Source organism: Numida meleagris, chromosome Z, assembly GCF_002078875.1.
Source record: "Numida meleagris isolate 19003 breed g44 Domestic line chromosome Z, NumMel1.0, whole genome shotgun sequence".
NCBI classification, from domain to species: domain Eukaryota; kingdom Metazoa; phylum Chordata; class Aves; order Galliformes; family Numididae; genus Numida; species Numida meleagris.
In genome coordinates this window covers 33503100-33525397 of record NC_034438.1, presented here as the reverse complement: position 1 = coordinate 33525397, position 22298 = coordinate 33503100, and the positions used below count along the sequence as shown (strand labels likewise).

Below are 22298 nucleotides of genomic sequence, written 5' to 3'. Positions count from 1 at the left end.
GACTTTTCTCACAGAAACCATCCCTACAGCCACCCTGCTACCAAAACCTTGACAAATAAACCTCATACAGTCACTTTGTCACTGACAGTAACAAATAAATGGTCTCCCTGTCTTTACCTTGGCCCACAAGCTTCCTATCTGCTCTCCCAACCCACTGAGAAGGGACCAAGAGCAATACACTGGGTGGGTGTCTGGTTCTTTGCTGAGGTTAACCCATGCCAATATCAGTACAATAAAGAATATAAACCCTGTATAACTCTAATATAAAACATGCAAAATAGTATTACAAGCTAAGTCAGTCTAAGCACTACTTGGTGTTTTTTGAAACCCAGCATACTTTAATAGGAAGTATCCTGTCTCCACAAGATTGCACGTTGGTCATAATGACATTAACTTTATGCGCTCGATGTTCAGCCTACCCTATTTATGAAGATCATTTTACATACATGGGTTTTAATTCAGAGAAGCAATACAATAATACAAAAATATTTTTGTATATATTTTGTATATTTTTTGTATATATTTTGTATATTTTTTTTCACAGTCTGAAACAAAATTGTTTTTAGCCAAAGTTAAGCACAAGAGATTTGTAAACAATAAAATAATAATTCACAAAATTATTCTAGTTATTCTCTCAGCATTTATTTGAAATATCAATATTCCAGGATACAGTTTATATATTAAGCAGTAGGGAATTGTCATAATTTCACATCATCCAGTACTGAAGTGGCACGTACAAAGCAGCACATTAAACCTCTGAAAGAGTCTCTATAGTTTAGATAAATAGAACTCTGGATAACTAAACTAACAGAACTTTTGCATCTGAAAGAACGCTGAGAAGCTAGGCACAGCACTGTACACACCAAGTGCAGTAAGGAGGAAAAAAAAGAGTGAACTAATCATATGGGGAAATGTTTTTGCATATGCAGCCACATGTCCTTAATTGCTCAACACAAAAAGAAAAAAGTTTCATTTAGTCCTCATTGAGGGCAGAATACACACAAATGATGTTCGAAGAACACATGGTAGACAGAAATAAAAGTAGGGAAGGTTGTATTTGGTTGGTTTTCCTCCACAGTGAATGAGTTTACAAAAACTATATCTGGTACTTAAGCAGCATGATTTTGTGCCAAAACTTGACAAGAAACAGTTAACACAACAGTTTTATCCCCCATCTTGCCCTTCTACTGGCATTTTATTGAGCATGCTCAAAGTTTCTGAAGGGCAACTTCATGTAGTTTGTGGTTCAAGCTTTTTACTATAGGAATCCCCTTTTTATGGTTCAAAGTTTACCTATAGGTGGAAATAGGTCTTTTAATAACAATCAAAAATACAAAAATGAGCAGAGACCAGAAGGGCACACAGTACAGTGGTTCACTTTCTGAGAAACCAGAGAGTCTACATTTTTACCGTCTCTGTGAGAATAGCAAGCCATTTTGGTCAGAATATAAAATTCTTGTTAGTCATGGTTAGACCTGTGTGAACTGTATCACTAGGAAGGGAAAGATGGAATGGCAAGAACTTTTCCCTCTTTTTACAGAGAACTAAGACTGAAAAGTAATACAGTGGTGATAGGCATTATCTTCCCAATACTGCCTTCACTTCCTGCTACTTCACCATGAGTTACCTGTTTGGCTCGCCATCATCTTCCCAGCTTCACCTCAGCAGTACTCTGGTTACCACCAGGCCAGCATGGCCAAGTGATCTAACCCACACTGTGTTGGCTCAGAAGATACCACGCATCACCACTACGTAGTATGACAACACATAAACCAAAGATGCTCAGTGGGACTTGACGATTCTAACCACTGCAGTTTGCACTTGTAAGGTGTAAGAAGCAGCATTTTGAAAGCAGTGGTATGGACATTACTATCTGGGACAGAAGTGGTGGATCAGCTATCCTAATTGGGTAAAGGAACTAGAATATCAACATAATTGATGGGGAAGAAACCTGACTGGCCATGAAGCATCCCTTCATACCAGTTTTCATCAATCTGGTTAGTGAGGGTAATAATATCACCCTCTTTAAATCCCAGCTCCCCTTCATTTTCTGGTTCGAAGTCATACAGAGCTCGGCAGCATGGCTGATCCATGTGAGCACCTATGGAGAAGAAATAGAAAGAAATAACATGTTTAAAAATCTCAACAGTTGTGGTATCCTTTTTAGCCTTGTACTTTGTATAGATTTTGCTGTTTCTAGTGTGTTTCATATGGTGATGGCAGTCCTTTGACAGCATCTAAATCTGGGCTAGTAAACTGTATTAGAAGATAGTTACCAGCTTTTGGCAGTTGAGAATACTAAAAGAACTAAACTACAGACAAGCCCACACTTAAAAGAACAACTACTACCAGTTTGGGATCTAATTATTGTCTGTTTACAAACCACAAAAAGTGAAGCAAAAGCCCAAACATATTTCCAGCTTTACTGGCACAGAGATGCTTTCTCTGTGTCTCAGGGAAACAGTGAAAGGGTATCTTAAAATAACAGCAAAAATAAAACTGTAGCTTTATTTGGAATCTTCACTGGTACAGCTATTGCGTAAACTACCCCATATGCTCCAGATCTCCTGAATTTTTGTATGAGGTTTACAAAGAAAAGTTTCCCATTCCCATGGAACAACTGATGTTTACAGGGCCATCAGAACTGCTTTGGAACAGGTTTGAAATGGAAAGCTTTCTAATACGATATTTCATGAACATCTAACCATAAACCCTTTAGCATGGCGAATGGATGTTATTATAAGCCATTAATTAGATTAGATTTTAATTGCTTATATGAAATCTAGAAATATTATTTTCTTCTTGTGCTCCCATCTTTCCCTCAATCCCTGAAGATTATATAGCTTTAAGCCTACCAAAAGCATAATTGTTCATAGTCAAAATATTTAGGATTTATCAGCACTAAAATGTATTAAACTTATATCTCTGACTTTCCATAGTAAAAGTCTATGCACTTCCACTGGTCAGAATGAACTGACACATGCCTCTAAATCATAATGTCAACTCTAGGAATATGTGTTTCAGCTTTTTTACATGCACCAGTTTCAGGATGAATGGATTTCAGATACAGACTTTTAAAATATTCATTTCAACCGCTCCCTGTAGCTGGAAGATCCATGCTTGAACTATTTTAGGATAAGAATATTCAATTTCTGTAGATGTCAATAGGGCAAGATTTAATGCAAAGATGAAATCTTTGAATGAACTAACACAAATCTACATTAAAGAATTTTAAGAGAAGACATTTCTCTAAAAGTGATGCACACCTCAAGTGAAAGAACACCTGTTGAAGAAAATGTTAAATATTGCTCTCTGTAAAGGAAAGCACAATTGTCTGAGAAATACAGGAATATCAGATTGTACAACCTTATCACATAGAAGTGTTTGTGACACCACAAAAACACAGGGGAAGAAGAAAACTATAGTGGCATGACATAGAGATTTTTACTGTACAAGACTGAAGCTATACTCATGCACAAGGAATCCCCAGTTTAACTCCCATTCTTTGTCAGCATAATCACAAAATTACCAGTTTGCAAGGCTATGCTAGGCCACTTCCAGTTGCATGAGCCAAACGGAGATACCATTGCTGCACATATATGGGAGAACTTTAAATATTCACACCAGGGTACTATGAGAAGGAAGGAAATCCTGACTAAAGATCTAGCGAAAAGCATTTAATCTTGCAACATAGAGTATGCTAGCAATTGTCATTGAGATCAGTTGGAATAGTTGAAGTCAGGGTCTGGAAAGAGGACAACTGCCATGATAGTATGTATTAAAGACTGTTACTGTGAGGAACAAGTGATAAGGCTTTCTTAGTATGTGCTGACAGGAAATAAAATACATCTTGAAGCTACTAACAATGTACAGTGATATAAATGTTTCACCTTGTATATGCTGCTCACCATTGGACAAATAACATACCTCACTTCCAGTCTTGGTGATTTTTAATTTCAAGTTATATGTACCATAATACCTGATTTTAAAAATTAGGGTAAGATTATTGAGATTTGCAGTATTCTAGGGTTCTGTATTTTATGGAGAACTTACAGTTGATCGTCGGGTTTTCTAAATGCCTGTTTTATGATCTGTGTTTCAAGGGGAATTTAGTATGGCAGCAATCTTTTTATTTCTAGTACTAAGGACGTTTTTGATCCAAAGATGGATGATCCATCTATGTTTTTCTTCCTGAGGAAATGAACATTTTACAAAAAAATTCTGTACTGTGTTTTGCAACCAGACTAAGTCCTTCAGTAGAATAATGTAGTTAATTCAAACAGTTCAGTTAGTTCACCTGTACTATCCTCATTCTCATTTTCGTTACTAAGGAAGAACTACCCTCTAGGAGGAACATCTGCACTGTAGGAAAATTCAGCCAGATTTGGCCGTTTTTTGTCTCATTGCTATGCTGTTACCTGCTGGTTTTGGAGTAGTGGCGTGGGATATTCCTCCATTGTGCTGAGTATTGTCACCACCAGTTGTGAAATCCAGGCTCATACGAGGTTTGGGCTGGTATTCTCTTCTGGGCTGAGATGATGCCTCTTTTATTCTGTCAAAACATGAAATTAGTCAAATGTCAAGGCTTGCATCCTTGAAAACAGATGAGACACACCAAAAAACTTTATTTCCAAGGCTAAAAGTTAACCTTTGTCAATCAGCCAGTCTAAACAAGTTTTAGCATTTGGAGTAATTTTTATTTAACACATTAGTTTAAATTACCACCTGACGTGATTGTGCCATTAAATTATTCATTTGTCTTTTCCCTTAAGAATTTTGGCCAAGATCCTTTTAACAATAACAAGAGATCCTAATGAAGAAAACCTTGTGATTTGATCTAGTAATGCTCAGAGAATAGCTCTGCCCTTATTTTTAGCTCGACTGAAACCCAGCTGTTTTGCTGCTATTGCTGTCAATCCTTAACTATTCACCAGTTTGATGCCAACTCGTGTCATTTTGTGCGGAGACTATGTGAGAATGTATTGACTTCTGTTGCAGACTTTGTTCACCTGTAATTGGGAACACTTGCTTCATAGAGACACACAACCCCAGTTTTCCTGACTCTCAGAATAAAAATGTTATGCATCATTCATTTCAATTTATTCTTCAACTTGAGAAATGTATAATTTCTAGGAAAGAGTACCTTTTCAGATTCCTGGCTAGCTAGAATCCGAGCAATTTATGCAGAACAACTTCCAAATCTGCTTCTAACATAATTCAGGGAAGAATACCTGAGTCAAGAACTTTCCATTCAAAGTGCAGGTTGGTTTATCTAACGTTTTCTAGGCTGGCCCTAGACTTATGGTCGATAAGGTATTTTAATTTATTTACTGAAAAAATTTGCTCATAACTTAATCAGTTTTTGTCCTGACAACAAGTATCGATATTAGTCAGTCCTAGAGACTGCTTTCTTCTACAGAAACAAAAAAACATCAGCAAATCTAAACAGAAAGCAATGAAGTTAACAGATAAATAAAAAGGCTTTGCTGCATTTCACTCGTTTACAGAAGTTCTTTTTTTGAAACAGCAAAGCCTTGGAAAAAAAAATAGATTTAACCTGTTTATTACTCATAATACTTCTGTAAAGGAAATATCATTTTTCTTATTTTATGAACTCGAAGTTCATAAAGTTTTAGTGACTTCATAAAAATTACCCAAAGCTTAGCATAACCCTTTTTTCTTAAGAAAAGAAATATCTCCAAGGAAACTGTTCCTTCTTCCCAGATGCTCTGTCATGATAGATTTTCTGCCTCCATAACACACAAAAACAAGTTCAATAAATGTACAGAAAGAGCATTACCTGTCTTCCAGCTTAGAAGTAACTCGCTGAAGGATCTGTGTGGCCTGCTTGTGGTACTCCAGCTGGGCTTGTACAAGAGCAGAAAGCTGGCTCACCTGTTCAATCTGACGATTGACATGAAAATATATCTTAGGTCACATCATTACACATCAGCAACAGAAAACAAAGAACACTGTCACACTGAAACTGCAAAGGCATTTTTACTTTTTTCTCTGAAAACTTTATTTGTCCTTGTAGTTCATAGTTATATATCAGCCTTTATGCATTACCATGTCTGATTATGACCTGATCAGCAATAGTGATTGAAGCTCTCCTCTGCTGATCATCTCCAGGGTCTATCTGCATGAACATCAGCCTACAGATCTGCTTCATTCCAAAAATATTTTCATTCAGAAAGTCAAAATGAGGCTAAAATTTAATACACCTTCTCCACTGCAACCTCCTTTGGTGTCTTTGAAGGACAGAAAACCATATGGGTAACAGACATGCTTCTTTTGTATTCTGAGCTGTGGAGTAGGCCAATACATGAAGATGCAATGTGCCTTTGTATATAGGTTATTTGTAGTGAAGACAGATAGCATTCTACTTCATAAAGGGCAAATCACTGAAAACTCTTGTAAGGGGAGCACCTCTCCAACGAAGAAAGGCCGAAGGAGCTGAGGTTGTTCAGCCCGGAGAAGGGAAGGCTCAAAGGAAAACTCACTGTGGTATTTCAGTAAAGGGAGCTTACAAGAATGATGTAAAAAGAATTTTTACAGTTTGATAGTGACTGGATAAAGGGGAACACTTTTAAGCTAAAAGACAATTGGTTTATATTAGATCCCAGGAATAAATTTTTCACTATGGAAGTGGTAAGGCATTGGAACAGGCTGCCCAGAGAAGCTGTGGGTGCCCTATCCCTGGAGGCCTTCAAGGCCAGGTCGATGGGGTCCTGGGCAGCCTGAGCTGGTGGGTAGTAACTCTGCCCATGGCAGGAGGGTTAGAAATGGATGGTCTTTAAGATCCCTTCCAACCCAAGCCATTCTATGATTCTACTATTCGACCATTCCATGAATGTAGTTCCCAGCAGTTTCTACAATACACAGTGCCACAGTGGTATATCACAAGCCTGGACTATCTGGTCATATAGGGCTGTTAATACAAAGATTAAAACTAAAAATTCACTGTACTTTTGCAAGAGCGTTTGTTTTTTTAATGTCTCCTTTAGAGCACTCTTATAACAAAATGAGCTATTAAGTTATGTGTGAATTTAAACTTAAAATAAATCCAGTCATTTACTTAAACTGAAATATTTAAGTTGAGCTTCAGTTGACCAGATATCCTGTACAACAAACTTCAGCTGTAATGTACGGTTTTTTTCCTTCCAGAAAAGGTAGATTTTTCTTCTTGTTTGATTTTACAGTTACATTACTTACAAAGCGAGAATTTAAAAAACGAATAGATGTAAAACTCTAAACCAGTCTCTTAAGCAAAAAAATAGGCTTCAGAATCAAGTTTCAGCAGTCATATTAACTCTGGATTTCCTATTTGTTACTGTACATGATTAGGGCAGAGATCATGAGGGTTGTGCGTTTATAATCTCTGGTATTTACCAGTCCTCTCAGGAGCATAGACACTTGAGGAAAAGTGTGAGATTAAACTCCATAACCACAGCTAAGTAAAAATCATTATTTACATTTATGTCATTCTAAGAAGGAAGATGTTTTGTCCTTCTAAGTAATACTGTTCAGTTAGGAAGCACAATAGTGTTATAGGGGATTTATGTTCTTTATCTCTTATCTATCAAATACCTATTAACCTAGTCTGGCATGTGCATACTGTATGTTAATATAGCTTCTGAGCCTCTTACTGAGTGTAATGAAGTAGCAAGTGCTTTCTCATTTTAAAGTTATAGGAATCTATGTCATCACAGATTTAGAAGTCTGTTCTAAGAATTAGCTCAGAGCATAAATAAGGGGTATCTCACATCCATCTCCAGAAGGTTGAACATGCTTGACTCAGCAATTTCTTTTGATTCATCAAATTTCTCCAGAGCTTGGCGAAGCTCTTCATCAGGGAGCTTGCCCTGTCTTTTCTTCTTGTAATCAAAATCCAGACGTCGACCCTCCATTTTCTTTAGGTGATGCTGGAAAACAGGAAGGTAGAAGAATAAATAAGAATAAAGAGTGTTTCCCAGCTCCCCTTGCCTTTCTCTACCATGGGCTATCTGTAATGTAACCAGATATACCATGTACCTTTACATATGTATGCTGTTTGCTATATGTCATCCCTTCCTGAGACAGAAAAAGCAGAACAGTGAGGTGGTTTTACATCTCTTTTAAGATGTACTGCTGTCCAAATACAAAAAACTTTCAGAACTAAAACAGGCCACACACAATGAATAAATACTTTTGATACTTGTATTAAAGGTATGAGAGTTTCTGACATTTAACTCTCTTTGGCTTGTGTAACACTCTTCTTGAGCAAAGCAACACAGAAAACACTTTAAATCACTTTCATCAGATCATCAAAGTATCTTAATGCTGTCTTTTATTAAAGATTTTCTGTTTTATTAATTGACAGATCACTCCTGTCATTCCATTTAGCAGCTGCCATGCCAAGCTGGCCAAAAGTTAATGCTGCTAGTCAGAATACTTAAGGTCTTTACTTTTCCTCAGAAAAATCAATTTGTCATCTATTACGATTATCAGTTTTGTAAATTTTATCAGACTGCCTAAGACATCTTTGTTCCTTGTATATTTAACCATGTGGAAGCATCAATGATCTCAGAAGAATAGTTATTTATACACATAAACACCTGCTGAATTAGGAAGCACTTTTACTTTCACTATGATAAAGTCAGGCTGTGTCTGTACAAGTATGCGTCCACAAAGAATTTTCTGTGTGTAGATGCTGGGTGATCCTTGGACAATGAACCACACAATTCGTGCATTTGTATTCCAAATTCCTGGGAATATTTTGGGCACAATTTTCACACAGACAAAAGAGTAGTGCCAGTCTAGAGGCAAGTATGAAAATGCCTCTGCTTATTATACACTAGAAAACTGAACACAAACATCTCTTCATCTAATTAGTAAGTGAAATGCATTTCCAGATGGTACAATTACAGTACTGTGTTAATGCCTACCAAGGTTTGGTGATGCTATTCTCAAAAAAGTTATAATTGTGATCTTTCCCATTCTAAACAGAGAGACAGCCATGAAAAGCAGAATTCAAACCAAAAGAGACTAAATCAGACCATTTGTGAATCTAAGAGCTCTTTTTAAACTACACAGCAAATAGATTTTTTTGTATATATATATATATATATATAAAAATACTCCGTACAGTTGGCATTATGAAAATGCCACATTGATGACAATACCTGTATTTCTCTCAGGTCTTTGTCATGGAGATTCTGAAGTGGGTCAATGAAGTTTTGTTTAACTTCCATGTCTAAAGAGTCTTTGACCTCAGAAAGCTCCTTCATTGCTTCTCCCACATCTGCAAGCGCTGGTCCTGAAAAAAGATGTCCACTTTATCTTAAAATAACTTGGTTTCAATGCATGAAACTGACTCATGGATTCAGTTAGCATTCCATTTTCACCTTCAGGTTTAGGAAAGAAACAGAGTCTGATGCACCATGTGAAAGGGTAGCAAGTATTTTACACTTGTACAGCCCCCAGAACTTATGCTTTGTAACACAGCTGAGCTTGAGAATTCACTCTGCACAAGAGTCTGCCTCCACACACACCTTTTTGTGCATTCACTCCTCACTGTGTTGAAGGAAACGCTGGAGAACAATTCTCTTTATTTGCTCCAGTATGGTCTCAACACTAGATTTCATATAAAAATAGTATTAATGCAAATCAAAATTTTCCTATTTGTATCAGTTAAAATGCTGACAGTTTCAAAAGTAAAAATAGCTAACCAGTGTTTTATTTTTATTTGATGAAAGATTCCTTTGATGAAACTCTCAAGTTCATACACTAAGAAAAGTTCATAAAAGACAGTAAGAATTAGCTGTATGAGGTCCACAAAAATTACCATTCTGGTTTATCTCCTCTGTATGAAAATAAAAGCAAGAAGCTAAAAAATACTCTCCTGATTTGAGAGGTACATTGGTGGAAGAAAGTCTACTTTCAAAGAATACTAAGGGTCTGAAAACTTAAAAATGCAAGGAATTAGGAAGAGCTTTGTCTCCCAAGCAGGGGATGGATGTCAGGGATGCACAGTAAAACTAAAGAGCCTGCCAGATCTAGATGAAGAGTGACAAACAGCCATAATAGCTGCTATTAGTTAAGAATGTAAAACTAATTCCTATATCTATTCTGCTGTGTGCTAATGTAATCATTGGGGAATGTAGAACAATTTGCACAAACTGAATTCTATTAGTTCTTCATTTTCCCTTTCAGAATATATTTGAAAATTAGCAAGGAAGAGGCAACCAATTAAAAAAAAAAGAACAATTAAGTAATCCTTAGTACAAATAAACCTACATCTGACAAGATAGTAAAATCCTAGTCAACAAGCAAGAAAGTGCCTTTTCTATTGCAGATATTTTTAAGCCAGAAGCAACATAGTATGAAGATTCAAGCAGGAAATAGAATTTTCAGGATCCTATTTGAGTGTTCTAAGTGTTGATAGATAAAAATAGCCAGAGAGAAGCCTGCACAATTATGACAGAGAGATAAGGGAACATGCTGGAAATGCTACCTCTTCTGTTTAGACCCCTACTGTGGATGAACACAATACAAAATCTTGGTATTCTGACTCAGGCAGCTGTAAACTCATTTGAAGCTTGAGAGAGGGTAAGGGCTCTACAGATAAGACAGAATTGGTAACTAGTGCCTTAATATATTTAAGATTGTCAGAAAAAAAGGCCAAAATATTAATTAAGGAATTAAAGTTTTCAACAATATCTTTTAAAAAAATCCATTAGCCCCAATTCCTCGCCTTTAATGAAGACAGTAACATTAGTTACAATTTTTTGTCTGAGGACAAAAAGCATAGGTCACACCAAAGGTTATGCCTCCTGTTTATTTTTATGGAAACTACAATAGATAACAACACTATTTTGAGAGAAAATTCTCAGCTACAAAACATTACTTTTCAAAATAGGAACCACCGTTAGCTATGCATTTTTGCCAGTGATGTACAAGCACCTACACTCTGGAACATGGCTGGTCTTTCACATCATTATCGCCACTGCTGAAACACACCATCCACTGCCCCACTGTGCTCACATCCACTGTTTAGTCTCCACAAACGTTCAACGTCAAGGAATGTCAGTGGGTGCAGCTTTTTCCACATGGAGAAACTCAATTCCACACCATTGCTTCAGACACACTTCCACGTCAGACTACATTTTGTCAGACTCCCTCTCTGCTGCCATCTGTCACACGACAACAAAATGTAATGGAATATTGGTGGGAAGGTTCAACCTCTACTGCCATACCACCAACATCCGCCTCTGATGTTGTGAGCCAACATAACAAAATAGGAGGCATTATTTTCAGAGCAGCCCCTGTAATTCACAGACAGTAATGACATTTCTGAACACATACATTTTCCGTCATAATGTAGTCCCTGTACCATAATCTACAGTAAGTCTAAAGCCTATGTGGATATGGCTCCAAGTGGTAACAATTTGATTTTCATCTGTAAGAAAATATCTCTACTCCAAATCCACAGAAAATTCTGGATCCCCATAATGTCAGCAGACCTAGTCCAACCTCAAAGGAGAAGTCTGATGAAGCTGAACATGAGTTTCTAGCAGAATTTCTTCCTTTATAAAACCATTTTATATTTATATTTATATTTTATATATTTATTTTATATTTATTTTATATATATATTATATATATATATATTTATAAAACCATTTTATAAACCTTCCTTTATAAAACCATTTTAAAACCAGACTTTAATGATGAAAATAAATTACATTAAATTTTGTTATCCTTTTTATTTCAGTGCAATGGAAAGAGAAGTAATCAAATTACCAAAGTTGCATTCTTCTCCAAGTTCTCGGCCAAATTTCAGCATTGCATCTGCCAGCAAGGCTTCAGCCTGAGGGTAACCCGGTCCCTTTTCCTGGCCTCGAATTTTGGACATAGTGTTAATCATGCTGAGTTTAGCCCTGGAAGCTGAAAGAGGAAAGTGACAGAGGTTACATGGTATTTTGAGTCCAGAGACAGAAATGCTCCACTTCACGTGAAATGCTATCATGTATGTAACTCTTGATTCACCTGCACTCTAAATTTATTTGAACTTCCTACAATGTGTTTGAAAGACATTATCTAAATTTAGGATCGAGTGCTGTTTTTCAGGAATGATCTTTGGAGCAAGGAAACAAAATATTGTCAGTCACTGATGGTTTATCTTGCTGGTAGTCCAGAGAGGAGGCTCAGACCTGAACTTTAAGTCAAAGTCTCCCTTGAAACGACACAGACAGAAAAATGCCCAGGAACACTGCCAAGATAGCATGTTTGATGTGTTACAACTCAGGAAGAATTTTTAAGATGTCCCAAAATGTTTAATCTTGAGACTCCTGCCTAGCAAACAAGTGCCAGATTGAGCCAATCTTCTTCTCAAGGACAAATCCAGACTAGGCACACTCAAGATTAAACTTTTGATACCCCTGGTGTTTATGTTTCACAGTTTTTCATCTGTAGAGTATGAAATAAAAACTCGGTTCCCAGCTATGATGTCCAAAACCTTGCAAAATATATGCATATATTAATGAGGATTTGGACGAACTCCCACGTTAACATGTTTTTTGATGTACTTTAGTTTATATTTTATTTCAGATACACAACTACAGATCAGAAGAAAGCACACTATCATCAGCTAATGAAAACAAAGAGAGCAAAAATAAGTAATTTGCCTACAGATATGCTTTTTTTGCAGCTACAGAATGTGAATAGTCTGCAGAGATTGTGGGGTTTTGCCAGGTGAGAGTGTGTTTTTCTATCTGCACTACTGTGTTTACTACAGAAGGACACCTATGAATGCCTCTTCCTTCCTCCCTGAAATGATTTGACTTTGGCAGCAGCTCTTAGACAGTAGTACTTCTATTGACAAAGCATCAAATAGCTAATGTAATTGTTCAAAATTTGGCCTTGCGCACATTCCTGCAACAAAGCAAACCATTAGCAGGGTGCAGTCAACAAGTGTTTTGCTCTTAATGTATTGTTGAAGAGCATTTATTAAGAGATGGTTCTTGCTGCTGAATGTATTTCACTTTGTGGAGTATATATTTATGCACAGATATAGACATGGTCAATGTACAGAGACAGCAGAATCAGAAAATGGTCATAGTACTTATTTTGGGTGGGAAACAGCTAAGAAGGGGTAGCATATTTTTAACAGATAGTCACAATGTTTTTGTAAGCTGCCTCAGTGAACGTCAGTGCCATTAGATCACGCTTTTCTGCATCTGAATTTCTTGATGCCTTTTGTTGCCTACCATTTCAAAACTACCATTAGTAGACTGACTGACTGTTCACTATAAGAAAATGAATATTAATTAATTGTGTGGCCTTTAAAAATGGCATCTAAAGGATAGAGGTAATAGGGAAATACAGAAGCACAAAATAAACTTGGGCATAAACAAAATCAATAGGCCGGGAAATGGAAATGGAGAAATGAACACAGTAAGCTGAAATAAAACAGGAACAAATGTGAGTATTTTCAGAAATTAAAGCAAAAACATAAGAGGAAATGTTAAAAAAAGGTTGTGGCTATGTCCTAGACTTGCTACTATAAGTAGAAAAAGAAAGGTACAGGAAAGAATTAAGCAGATTAAAAAAAAACAATAAGGAAAGGGCAAGAAGAGGAGAAAGGTAAGCATGAAAAAATCATGTTTCAATGATTCATTTAATCATAAGTATCAAATCTGGTTTCTACACTTAATTGGAAAGCTCAAGTTCCAAATAATCTAGTTTTAGTTGGAAATCTCAGAATATGTCCACCAGTGGCTTCATTCCTTCTCTTTTAAAGTTGATTCCATTAGCTTCCATGGGATCTGAGGAAAGCCTCTGCTCAGTCGATCTAAAAATCCCATCCTGACACATTTCAGTTCTATTCCTTTACTATGGAATGTTCCATGTGCTTTCTTTTGTAATTTATGTCTCAGCCTGAGGGAGGACAGGCAGAACAACATATGGAAATGGTTTGATTTTTTTCCCAGTTGCACTCCCTCTCCTTTGCACTTACTTTCCTGGTGTCCCTATTGATTTCTCTTAATATCGAGTGTTAACTGAATTACTGCAAAACATAAGAATTCTTTATACTCATTCTTTATACTCTCAATGCCAATTTTTTTTCTTTCAAGTTATAGCCATGTACATCTGCATGGAAGGTACATCATTTTCCTCATGAGACTTCATCATGTTCAATTTTAGCCATTTTTAGATAGCCTTCCATTTTTTTCATAATTGGGAAGTCTACAATGCTAACTTTATCATTCACAATAACTTTAGCCCAGTGTTCCTTTCAATAAATTCACCTTTGTCATCAAAATACTTCTTGTCTTTTTCTCTTTCCTTTCCTTTTCTCTTTCCTTTCCTTTTTTCCTTTCTTTTCTCTTCTCTTTTCTTTTCTCTTCTCTTATCTTCTTTTCTTTCCTTTCCTTCCCTTTCCTTTCCTTCCCTTTCCTTCCCTTCCCTTTCCCTTTCTTCCCTTTCCCTTCCTTCCCTTTCCCTTCCTTCCCTTTCCTTTCCTTCCCTTTCCCTTCTTTCCCTTTCCCTTCCTTCCCTTTTCCTTTCCTTCCCTCTTCCTTCCAGCATCAGTCCATTAAATGTTTAGTGAAGCTGGGCCATGCTGCATACCTCCTGTGTTGATCCCCCATAATACCATGAAGACAACTGACCTCCCACAGGGCTGTACTTTATTAACCAAGCATACTGCTGTTTTCAGGGTATATCCTACTTATCAAGGAGTGTGTGCCGCGCCCCAAATCCTATTAATCCTATGAGAAACAGGTAAACTTCTAAACAAAATCTTCTGTTAAGTATTGCTGTTATTTTTTTTTCACTAATTTCCCCCCTCAACTCCAATGTAATGTTTCTCATTAAAATGAGAAAGCAAATAGGAAATATATGAAATAAGTAGTTTTGGTGTCCAAAATAACATTCTAGTAGATAGTAACATAGCCATACAGAAAATTTTAAAGATCCTTTTTTTTTTCTTTTATTGAAAAAGAATGTCATTTTCCATGTAATTCTTATCGCTACAGGGAGCTCTTTTGCAATTTTGCAGTTGGCATAAACCAGTCTAAGATCAGCTGAGAGCTGAAAGAGGCAGTCCTTTTTTTCCTCTTATTCTATCTGCTACCTTTTCCCAGCTGTGAAATGAACAACATGATCTCATTTGATATGCAAAAAGGTAAATCTTCCTCCCGTCTGTTAGAATTTTAATTTTCTGATGTTTCTCACATACTCTACAAGCAGATGAAAAAATGGATAGTTAGAAAATAGGAACTGCTGTAGCCGTGCAATTTTGCATCAGCCTCAGGTGGCTGAAATCACACCCTGAGATACTTCCAAAGATTTTGCTCTCTGCTGTTGTTGTGAGCCTCTTTTGTGATTCACAGAAATCATGATCACTCATATCTATCAGGAAGGGAAGTACAAAACAGCCTAAGCTTATTACTCAGTCTATATGATGTTGCACAACAGCATCTTGACAGCAGTTAACAATTTTATCACTAACTCCATAATGCTTGTCAGTCCTATTGCTTTTCCTGCAGAGAGCTTGTTGATGGTGAGCAATGAAGCTGTGGGCTTGAGTCATAAACAGTATTCCATCTGTTGATACAGAAACCATTTTAGTCATCATTATTTTCTTTTCAGTAGTTCTCGTAAATATTCTTCCTCCTTTTTTCAACCCACTGACAGCATCATCATATTATCCTCCTTTCCTCTGCAATCTAACTCATAAATATCACAAAGTGAGCTACACCAGCAACAGTCCTTCATCCTACCGCACTGGTGATAAAATATCTCACAGTAGTTCAAAATTGTTTCCAGCTATTAAGAGATACTGAATGAATTTTGTCTGTACCTCCATGAAACTCCAAAATAGGTACACGGCCCAGTTTTGATTTCAGACTTGCTTTCAGACAATCTTTCAGTTGCGTAACTCCACTGATTCCATTGGTGAAACAGGCATTGACACAAACCCCCTACATTCCCAGTCCACATCTGTAGATTTTTGAATATACTGGTTTACTAGTGACCATAACAGCTCCAGATCACCTTCCTTGTGAGAATCCTCTGGCAAGACAGCAGCATGCAGCTCTCCATCAGCCCACTGAAAAAGCCTTTCTTTCACCTCCCCATGGAAACCAGCCATTTATTTCTATTTCAAAGGTTCAAGTTAGCAATCTCTGATTAGGACTGCAGACACCTCCTTTTTCACCAATTCACCACAAATAAATAGCTCTTTTGCATCCCCCCCTTTTGTAGCAACTCTAATGAGGATGGGAAATTGCTAGAGGTCGAGGTGAAGGGTGTTACTTTTGTTCCTGAGCCCTGCAGGAATCTGCAGGATTCTGCAGGAATCACAGAATCTCCTTCAGAACTCAGTCGTTCTTCCCAGGAACTGAAAAGTCTGCCCAGATCCTGATCCTCAGCCTTGTCCTGATCCCATCCCCAGGGAGATACACAGGGCTCGTGCACCACCGCACGTGGTGGGACAGGCTCTGACTGAGGCCCTGCTCTGCCTTCCTTGTGCAGGCAGCCACCTCTAGCCCCTGGAAGCCCCCACCCTCATACTGCTGACATACAGATGGCTGGCATGTAAACAGACTCCGTTTCTAAGCATATGTTGTCTCTTTACCTGAAGGTATAATACAACAATAAAATAAGTCTCCTAAAGCCAGCCTCCATTTCCACTGCAATCTAACACAGAAGCTCATACTCACCTTTCAACCCACAGAAACTTCACTGATTTTGCATTAATCTCAGCTCTACCATTAAGGATGAGATCTGTCAGACTACACAATATTGAGAAAAAAGCATATTTTCAAAAAGTGCTCCAAGTACTGTGAGGTTGTGAAATTATATTACCTGGATTGGGCTGAAGATACTCTATTGTCTTCGCCATTATTTCCATAACTGCCCTGCTGGTAACATCCACTTTCTAAATGACAGAGAGTTAAACAAAAAGAAACATGAAAAGGGGTGTCAGACAAGAGGAAGATGCTTTTGTATCTTCTTTTTGTTCTTATGAATTCTTTTAACTATTCTCATCATTTTAATTTTGTGTACTTGTGAATAGCTGTGGAGTAAATCCAGCCCTGGTTGCAGAGTGGTGATAATGCCTGAAAAACTGCCAAAATACGAGCCTACCATTTCTGCTTGTAGCAGAACCACTCTTTAAGTGGAGCTATTACTACAGAGTACCTCGAGATGATCTATCAGGAATTTGACACAATTCACTGTGCTATACTGATGTTTTTCATTACTCTGGAAAATGTCCCATAATGTGGAAAACTTATTGATAGAAATGTCATTGAAAGTTATCTATAGAATTATTAATCTCTGGTCCCAAATAAGCGGCAAACTAATGGAAAAGCAGATAGTGGTTGGTTTTGACTTACATCTAAAGAGAAAATGAGCTGTCTGCCTCTTTCAGAAGGAGTTTTGGTAAAACTGGGATAGGAGAGACAAGGTATCCCTCAGTATCTGATTCCAAGAACATTAGCAGCTAGAAGACATTGACCGTTTATTCCCACTGGATCACTCCATGAAGAAGTATTTTATATTTAGGAGCTTAAATAAGGACAACTATAAAGAATTGCATATCATTATTTTCTTCTACTGTAAAAGGAATTCTTGCTTTCTTAAGTAGTCAGCATCAGCTTTCAAAATTGCTTATACGGAAATATAGAACTACACTCTCTCTCAGAATTAGCCCTCAAAAACAGAAATGCTGTTTTGGCAGACTAGGGGCTCACCATAACCTATCCTGTACTCTACGTTTGAGAAAACACATTGCTTTTCTCTGCAGGGTAGCTTGTGACCTACAGAGTGAATCACTTTACTATAATGGCAAAATCCTATTTTAAAAAAGAACACCTGAGGTAAGTTGTTTGCAGCAAGCTGTGACTGACCTTCTTCCATTTTTGTTTTTTTTTTTATTGCTACTGCCATCTGCCAGGTCTTGCTCTATGCTTTACTCAAAGAAGCAGCAGAGGTCTGCCAGCCCTGGTTGAACAAGAAGCTGAACTGCCTTGTAGGGAGCCCTGAAATGGCAAGAAGGCTGCAGAGGAGAGCGGGGGCGAGGGAACAGAAGGCCAGGGACAGGCAGAAGGAGCATGTCCACTGCCTACAGAAAAGCTGGCAAGGGATCTGGGACCAGTGGGGAGTTGGGGGCAGACTGTTAGTTTACTCTGTTCCCTTCTCAACTCTTAGCGCTCTCATCTTCTGGGCTGGCAACACGTACCTCCCATGAGCACCCTGTGGGACCCACCCCTGGCTGTTGCACTGTCCTATTTCCAGCTTTAAAACTAACATCAGTTTTCTGAATCTTCTTTAACAAATTCCAGGTTTGATGGGAAGGCCTATGGTTGTGGCACCTTCAAAAGAAAGCTGTGGCAAGAGGGAGAAATCACTTATCTAACACTCTGCGATGAAGTGCAAAGGGTATTCCCACCTCCTTTGATTTTCATCTGTCACAGAACCAGGCCGAACACCCATAAACCGCTGACATCATCCATGGCTTTTTTCCTCATCTTCCCATAAAATGCACAGATATTTAGCTGTTTCTGTTCTATTTCTCTTGATCTATTATCTATTGGATAAATACTCTACAAACCACATAGCAGTAGTGTTACAAGATTTGATGGCAACTGTCAAAGATGAAGTTAGAAAAAAAAACCTTGACTTTTTCAGCTAACATTTTCTCATCACTACACAGAGCTGTGGCTTTCCTTCTTCCCATAAAGACAGTCAGTGCTACCACTGCCAGCTTCTCTGAGCAGTCAGCTGGGGGCAATTAGCTCCATCCTCCCAACACACATTGCCAGCAGATGCTGCCTAAGGGTATCTCTGAATCTGTGAATGAATATCCCAGCGCTACTGTCAACCCTCTTCTTCAGACAGCTCTTGCTCATCTTGAGTGATGCTCAAGAAGCTGAGAATTACAGTGGCACACTTTCCACTGAAATGACCATACTTACAGACAGACTCTCTCTGCTTACAGGGTCCCTCTAAAATGATTTAACTGATGGCAATTTGTAGCTGGCATCAGCTTCAATCTCTGAATGAAATATTGACAGTATAAAGAGTACCATATATTATGTATTCCTCCATCAAAAGATAAAAAGGGACAAGAATCAGAATACTCATTCTTACTGAATAGAATGTGAGACATTCAAAACTATTCAAATTATTCAGGGCCAGAAGCTTTGAAAACCCATCCCTAGAAAGGAAAAATGAACACTAATTAGTGAATATATCTGTATTAAGACTTACCCTTTCCATTTCTTTGAAGTCATCATCTAGCTTGGTTCCTTCTGCACCTCCTACTTTTTCACTTACTTTCTGCAGTTAAAAAAAATGAAGGAAAGAAAGGAAAACAAATATTCAGCAATAACATAAATTCTAGCCACCTAGTTTTCTTATGGAAGTATTCTTCCCCCGTAAGTTGGTACAACGCTCAGACACACTTTTTCTGAAAAATTATTTCAATCATACTTCAACATAAGCAAAAACAAAACAAAAAAGACTAGTACGTAAATCTCAAGAGACCCAATCGTTTGCTGGTATTAAAAGAGATACGTACTATCACATCCTTGCACTATCCCACCCTTTTTTGTCTGTGGAGTGGATGCCTGTATCTTGAACTTCCCAAGCAACTAATCAACAATGACAGAGCTGTATTCAGCAGACAGAAACATCCATGACCATTTGTGCTGGTGAAAAATGAACTGACTTGACAGAATGAACTGGGGAGGGAATCAAGGTATGTAAAGCTTTCTCACCACAGCTGAAAAATGGCCCCAGCTGCATTGTTCAGTAGATAAAAATGCAATGCCTAGAATAATAATCATGTATAAACTCAAAGCTGAGCCCTGACTCCAGTCATCCAGAAGGCAACAGGCACCCACCCCCTTAGATGCATTTTGACTCAAGCCACAATCAGGTCTTCTGCATTTAAAATCAGGTTTATAAATAAGTGTCCCATACAAAAAAACACAGCTATATTCACACCATGCAAGAACTTGAGGGTCATATGAGTTGTATACAGTCTTTTCGCCCTGGCAAAGACGCTAGGGGACCTTATCACAGTATTCCAGTACAGCCAAGAGCAACTACAAAGAGGATGGAGGCACTCTCTTTGCAAGGAGCCACACTGAGGAGAAGGGGTAATAAGTACAAGTTCCACTGGGAGAAAATTCATGTTGGTATTAGAAACTTATTTTTAAGGTGAGAACAAACAATCATGGAAAAAACCTCCCCAAGGAGGTAGTAGAATCTCCAACACTGGAGGTTTTCAAGATGCGATTGGACAGGGCTCCCTTTTCTCATCAACAATCAGACCTGATCACATTCTGAAGGTCCTTCCCACCACAGCCGTTCTGTCTGATTCTCTAATTCTGTCATTCCATATACATTACTTAGTTGACAGACCAAAAACCAAAACATTGAACTTTGGTGTCATTTTTTTAGCAAATATTCTGTTTGTTGTTCTTTTGTTGTTGTTGTTGTTGTTGTTTTGTTTCTTTTTTAATTGTATAAAATAGACATCTGGAAAATGAATTGGAAAATGAAACAATGTTATCATTTCATTTCCTCGATTCAAGCTGGAAGACATTAAGGAGAGTTTCCTTCGAAAGTCAGTAAAAGCTACAGTAGTGGATTTGAATGACGACTGCTACACAATACCAATCAAAACAGATTTTAGCAATTGCATTGTCAGTCACAGAAGTATGTTAGTGGTGTAACTTTACAAGTCAGCCAGATCCATGTGACCCAGTGAATGTACTACCCTTTCACTAGGTTGCTATTTGTCAAATGAAATTCATCAGACATATCAGTTTCTGTTTTCTGCACATTTTCAGTTCTTTGTACTGAACATTATTTAATTTTATAAACCTTCCTAAGAGTTTCTGAACCTTCTTTCAACTGTTTTAACAAAATGTAACTACTGACTTCAGTAAAGTGACTTCTGCAATACACAGGCAGAAATTAATAAAAAAATGCACTTTTTTGCTCTTTGTTTCAACCCATGCTAACATAGGTTGAAAGACAGCCCACAACCTATCATTTACCTGTGATTAATAAAATCCAGACATGATTAATTTCATCTTCACTACAGTTCACACCTACAAAGCTGCAAGCACAGCATCAACAAGCACTTATTGATGCAGACTATCATTACATTTAGAATAGAAAATGGGTATGAGTTCCGTTTGTTTTCCGTCAGGTCACTGCTAATTAGTACCCAATATGGTACTAATTATCACTATGAAAAGCTAAAAAAAAAAAAAAAAAAAGCAGGACTACACTTACCCATTCTTCTCTATACAATTCAGATGATTCTCTGTGGTCTGTATTGCTGAACTTACCCTTTACAGAGATCAGTGAGGTACCACAAAAAAATATTTTAAACTCAGAGCTGTTAGAAACAATTCTACTATGGACAACAGGTAGATTAAATATCTTAACAGGTGTTCTTCATCTGCAGCATCTGTGACAAATGATAACAAAGGAAGTAAAAAAAGCCAGTTTTCCTCATCAATCCATAGATTCATAGAATCATAGAATGGCTTGGGTTGGAAGGGACCACAAGGATCATCAAGCTCCAACCCTCCTGCCGCAGGCAGAGCTGCCAACCTCCATAACTAATACTAGATCAGGCTGTCCAACCTGACCTCGAACACCTCTAGGGATGGGGCATCCACAATCTCTCTGGGCAGCCTGTGCCAGCACCTCACCACTCACTTGGTAAAGAACTTCCCCCTGACTTCCAGCATAAATCTTTCCTCCTTCAACTTAAAACCATTTCCCTTTGTCCTGACATTATCTACCCTTGTAAAGAGTTGGCTCCCCTCCTGTTTGTAGGCTCACTTTAGGTACTGGAAGGCTGCAATGAAGTCACACCACAGCCTTCTCTTCTCCAGGCTGAGCAAGCCCAGCTCCCTCAGCCTGTCTTTGTAGGGGAGGTGCTCCAGCCTTCTGATCATCCTGGTGGCCCCCCTCTGGACCCTAACAGCTTCCTGCCTTTCTTGTACTGGGGGCCCCAGACCTGGACGCAGCACTCCAGATGGGGCCTCACGAAGGCAGAGTAGAGAGGGACAATTACATCCCTCTCCCTGCTGGCCACCCCTCTTCTGATGGAGCCCAGGATACCATTGGCCTGAGCTGCAAGAGCAGCCATGAGTAAGTCTTCTGTGAGCAGACATCCTACTACTGCTGAAATGGCAAAATCTGTACAGAAGCTGCTATCTACCACAAGACTTTTAGGTCCATGAAAACAACAGGCTGCAAATATGCTAGTACTTAAA

General features: G+C 38.0%; 1 protein-coding gene across 2 annotated transcripts in view; it reads right to left on the bottom strand.

Annotated features, from left to right (window-relative positions):
* The window catches only part of SH3GL2 (SH3 domain containing GRB2 like 2, endophilin A1), a 90014-nt gene continuing 68336 nt past the window's right edge, over nt 621-22298 (bottom strand). The window contains exons 1-9 of one of the 2 annotated variants that reach the window (XM_021381270.1): nt 21304-21406; nt 19264-19332; nt 16855-16927; nt 11785-11928; nt 9165-9298; nt 7767-7925; nt 5801-5904; nt 4419-4552; nt 1902-2101 (exon numbers count right to left, since the gene is read on the bottom strand). In XM_021381270.1, coding sequence (XP_021236945.1) covers nt 1902-2101; nt 4419-4552; nt 5801-5904; nt 7767-7925; nt 9165-9298; nt 11785-11928; nt 16855-16927; nt 19264-19272 — 957 coding nt within the window. In that variant the 5' untranslated portion in view covers nt 19273-19332; nt 21304-21406. Of the gene's footprint in view, nt 2102-4418; nt 4553-5800; nt 5905-7766; nt 7926-9164; nt 9299-11784; nt 11929-16854; nt 16928-19263; nt 19333-21303; nt 21407-22298 lie in introns of those variants that run through there. The other variant, XM_021381269.1, reaches the window with a different exon arrangement.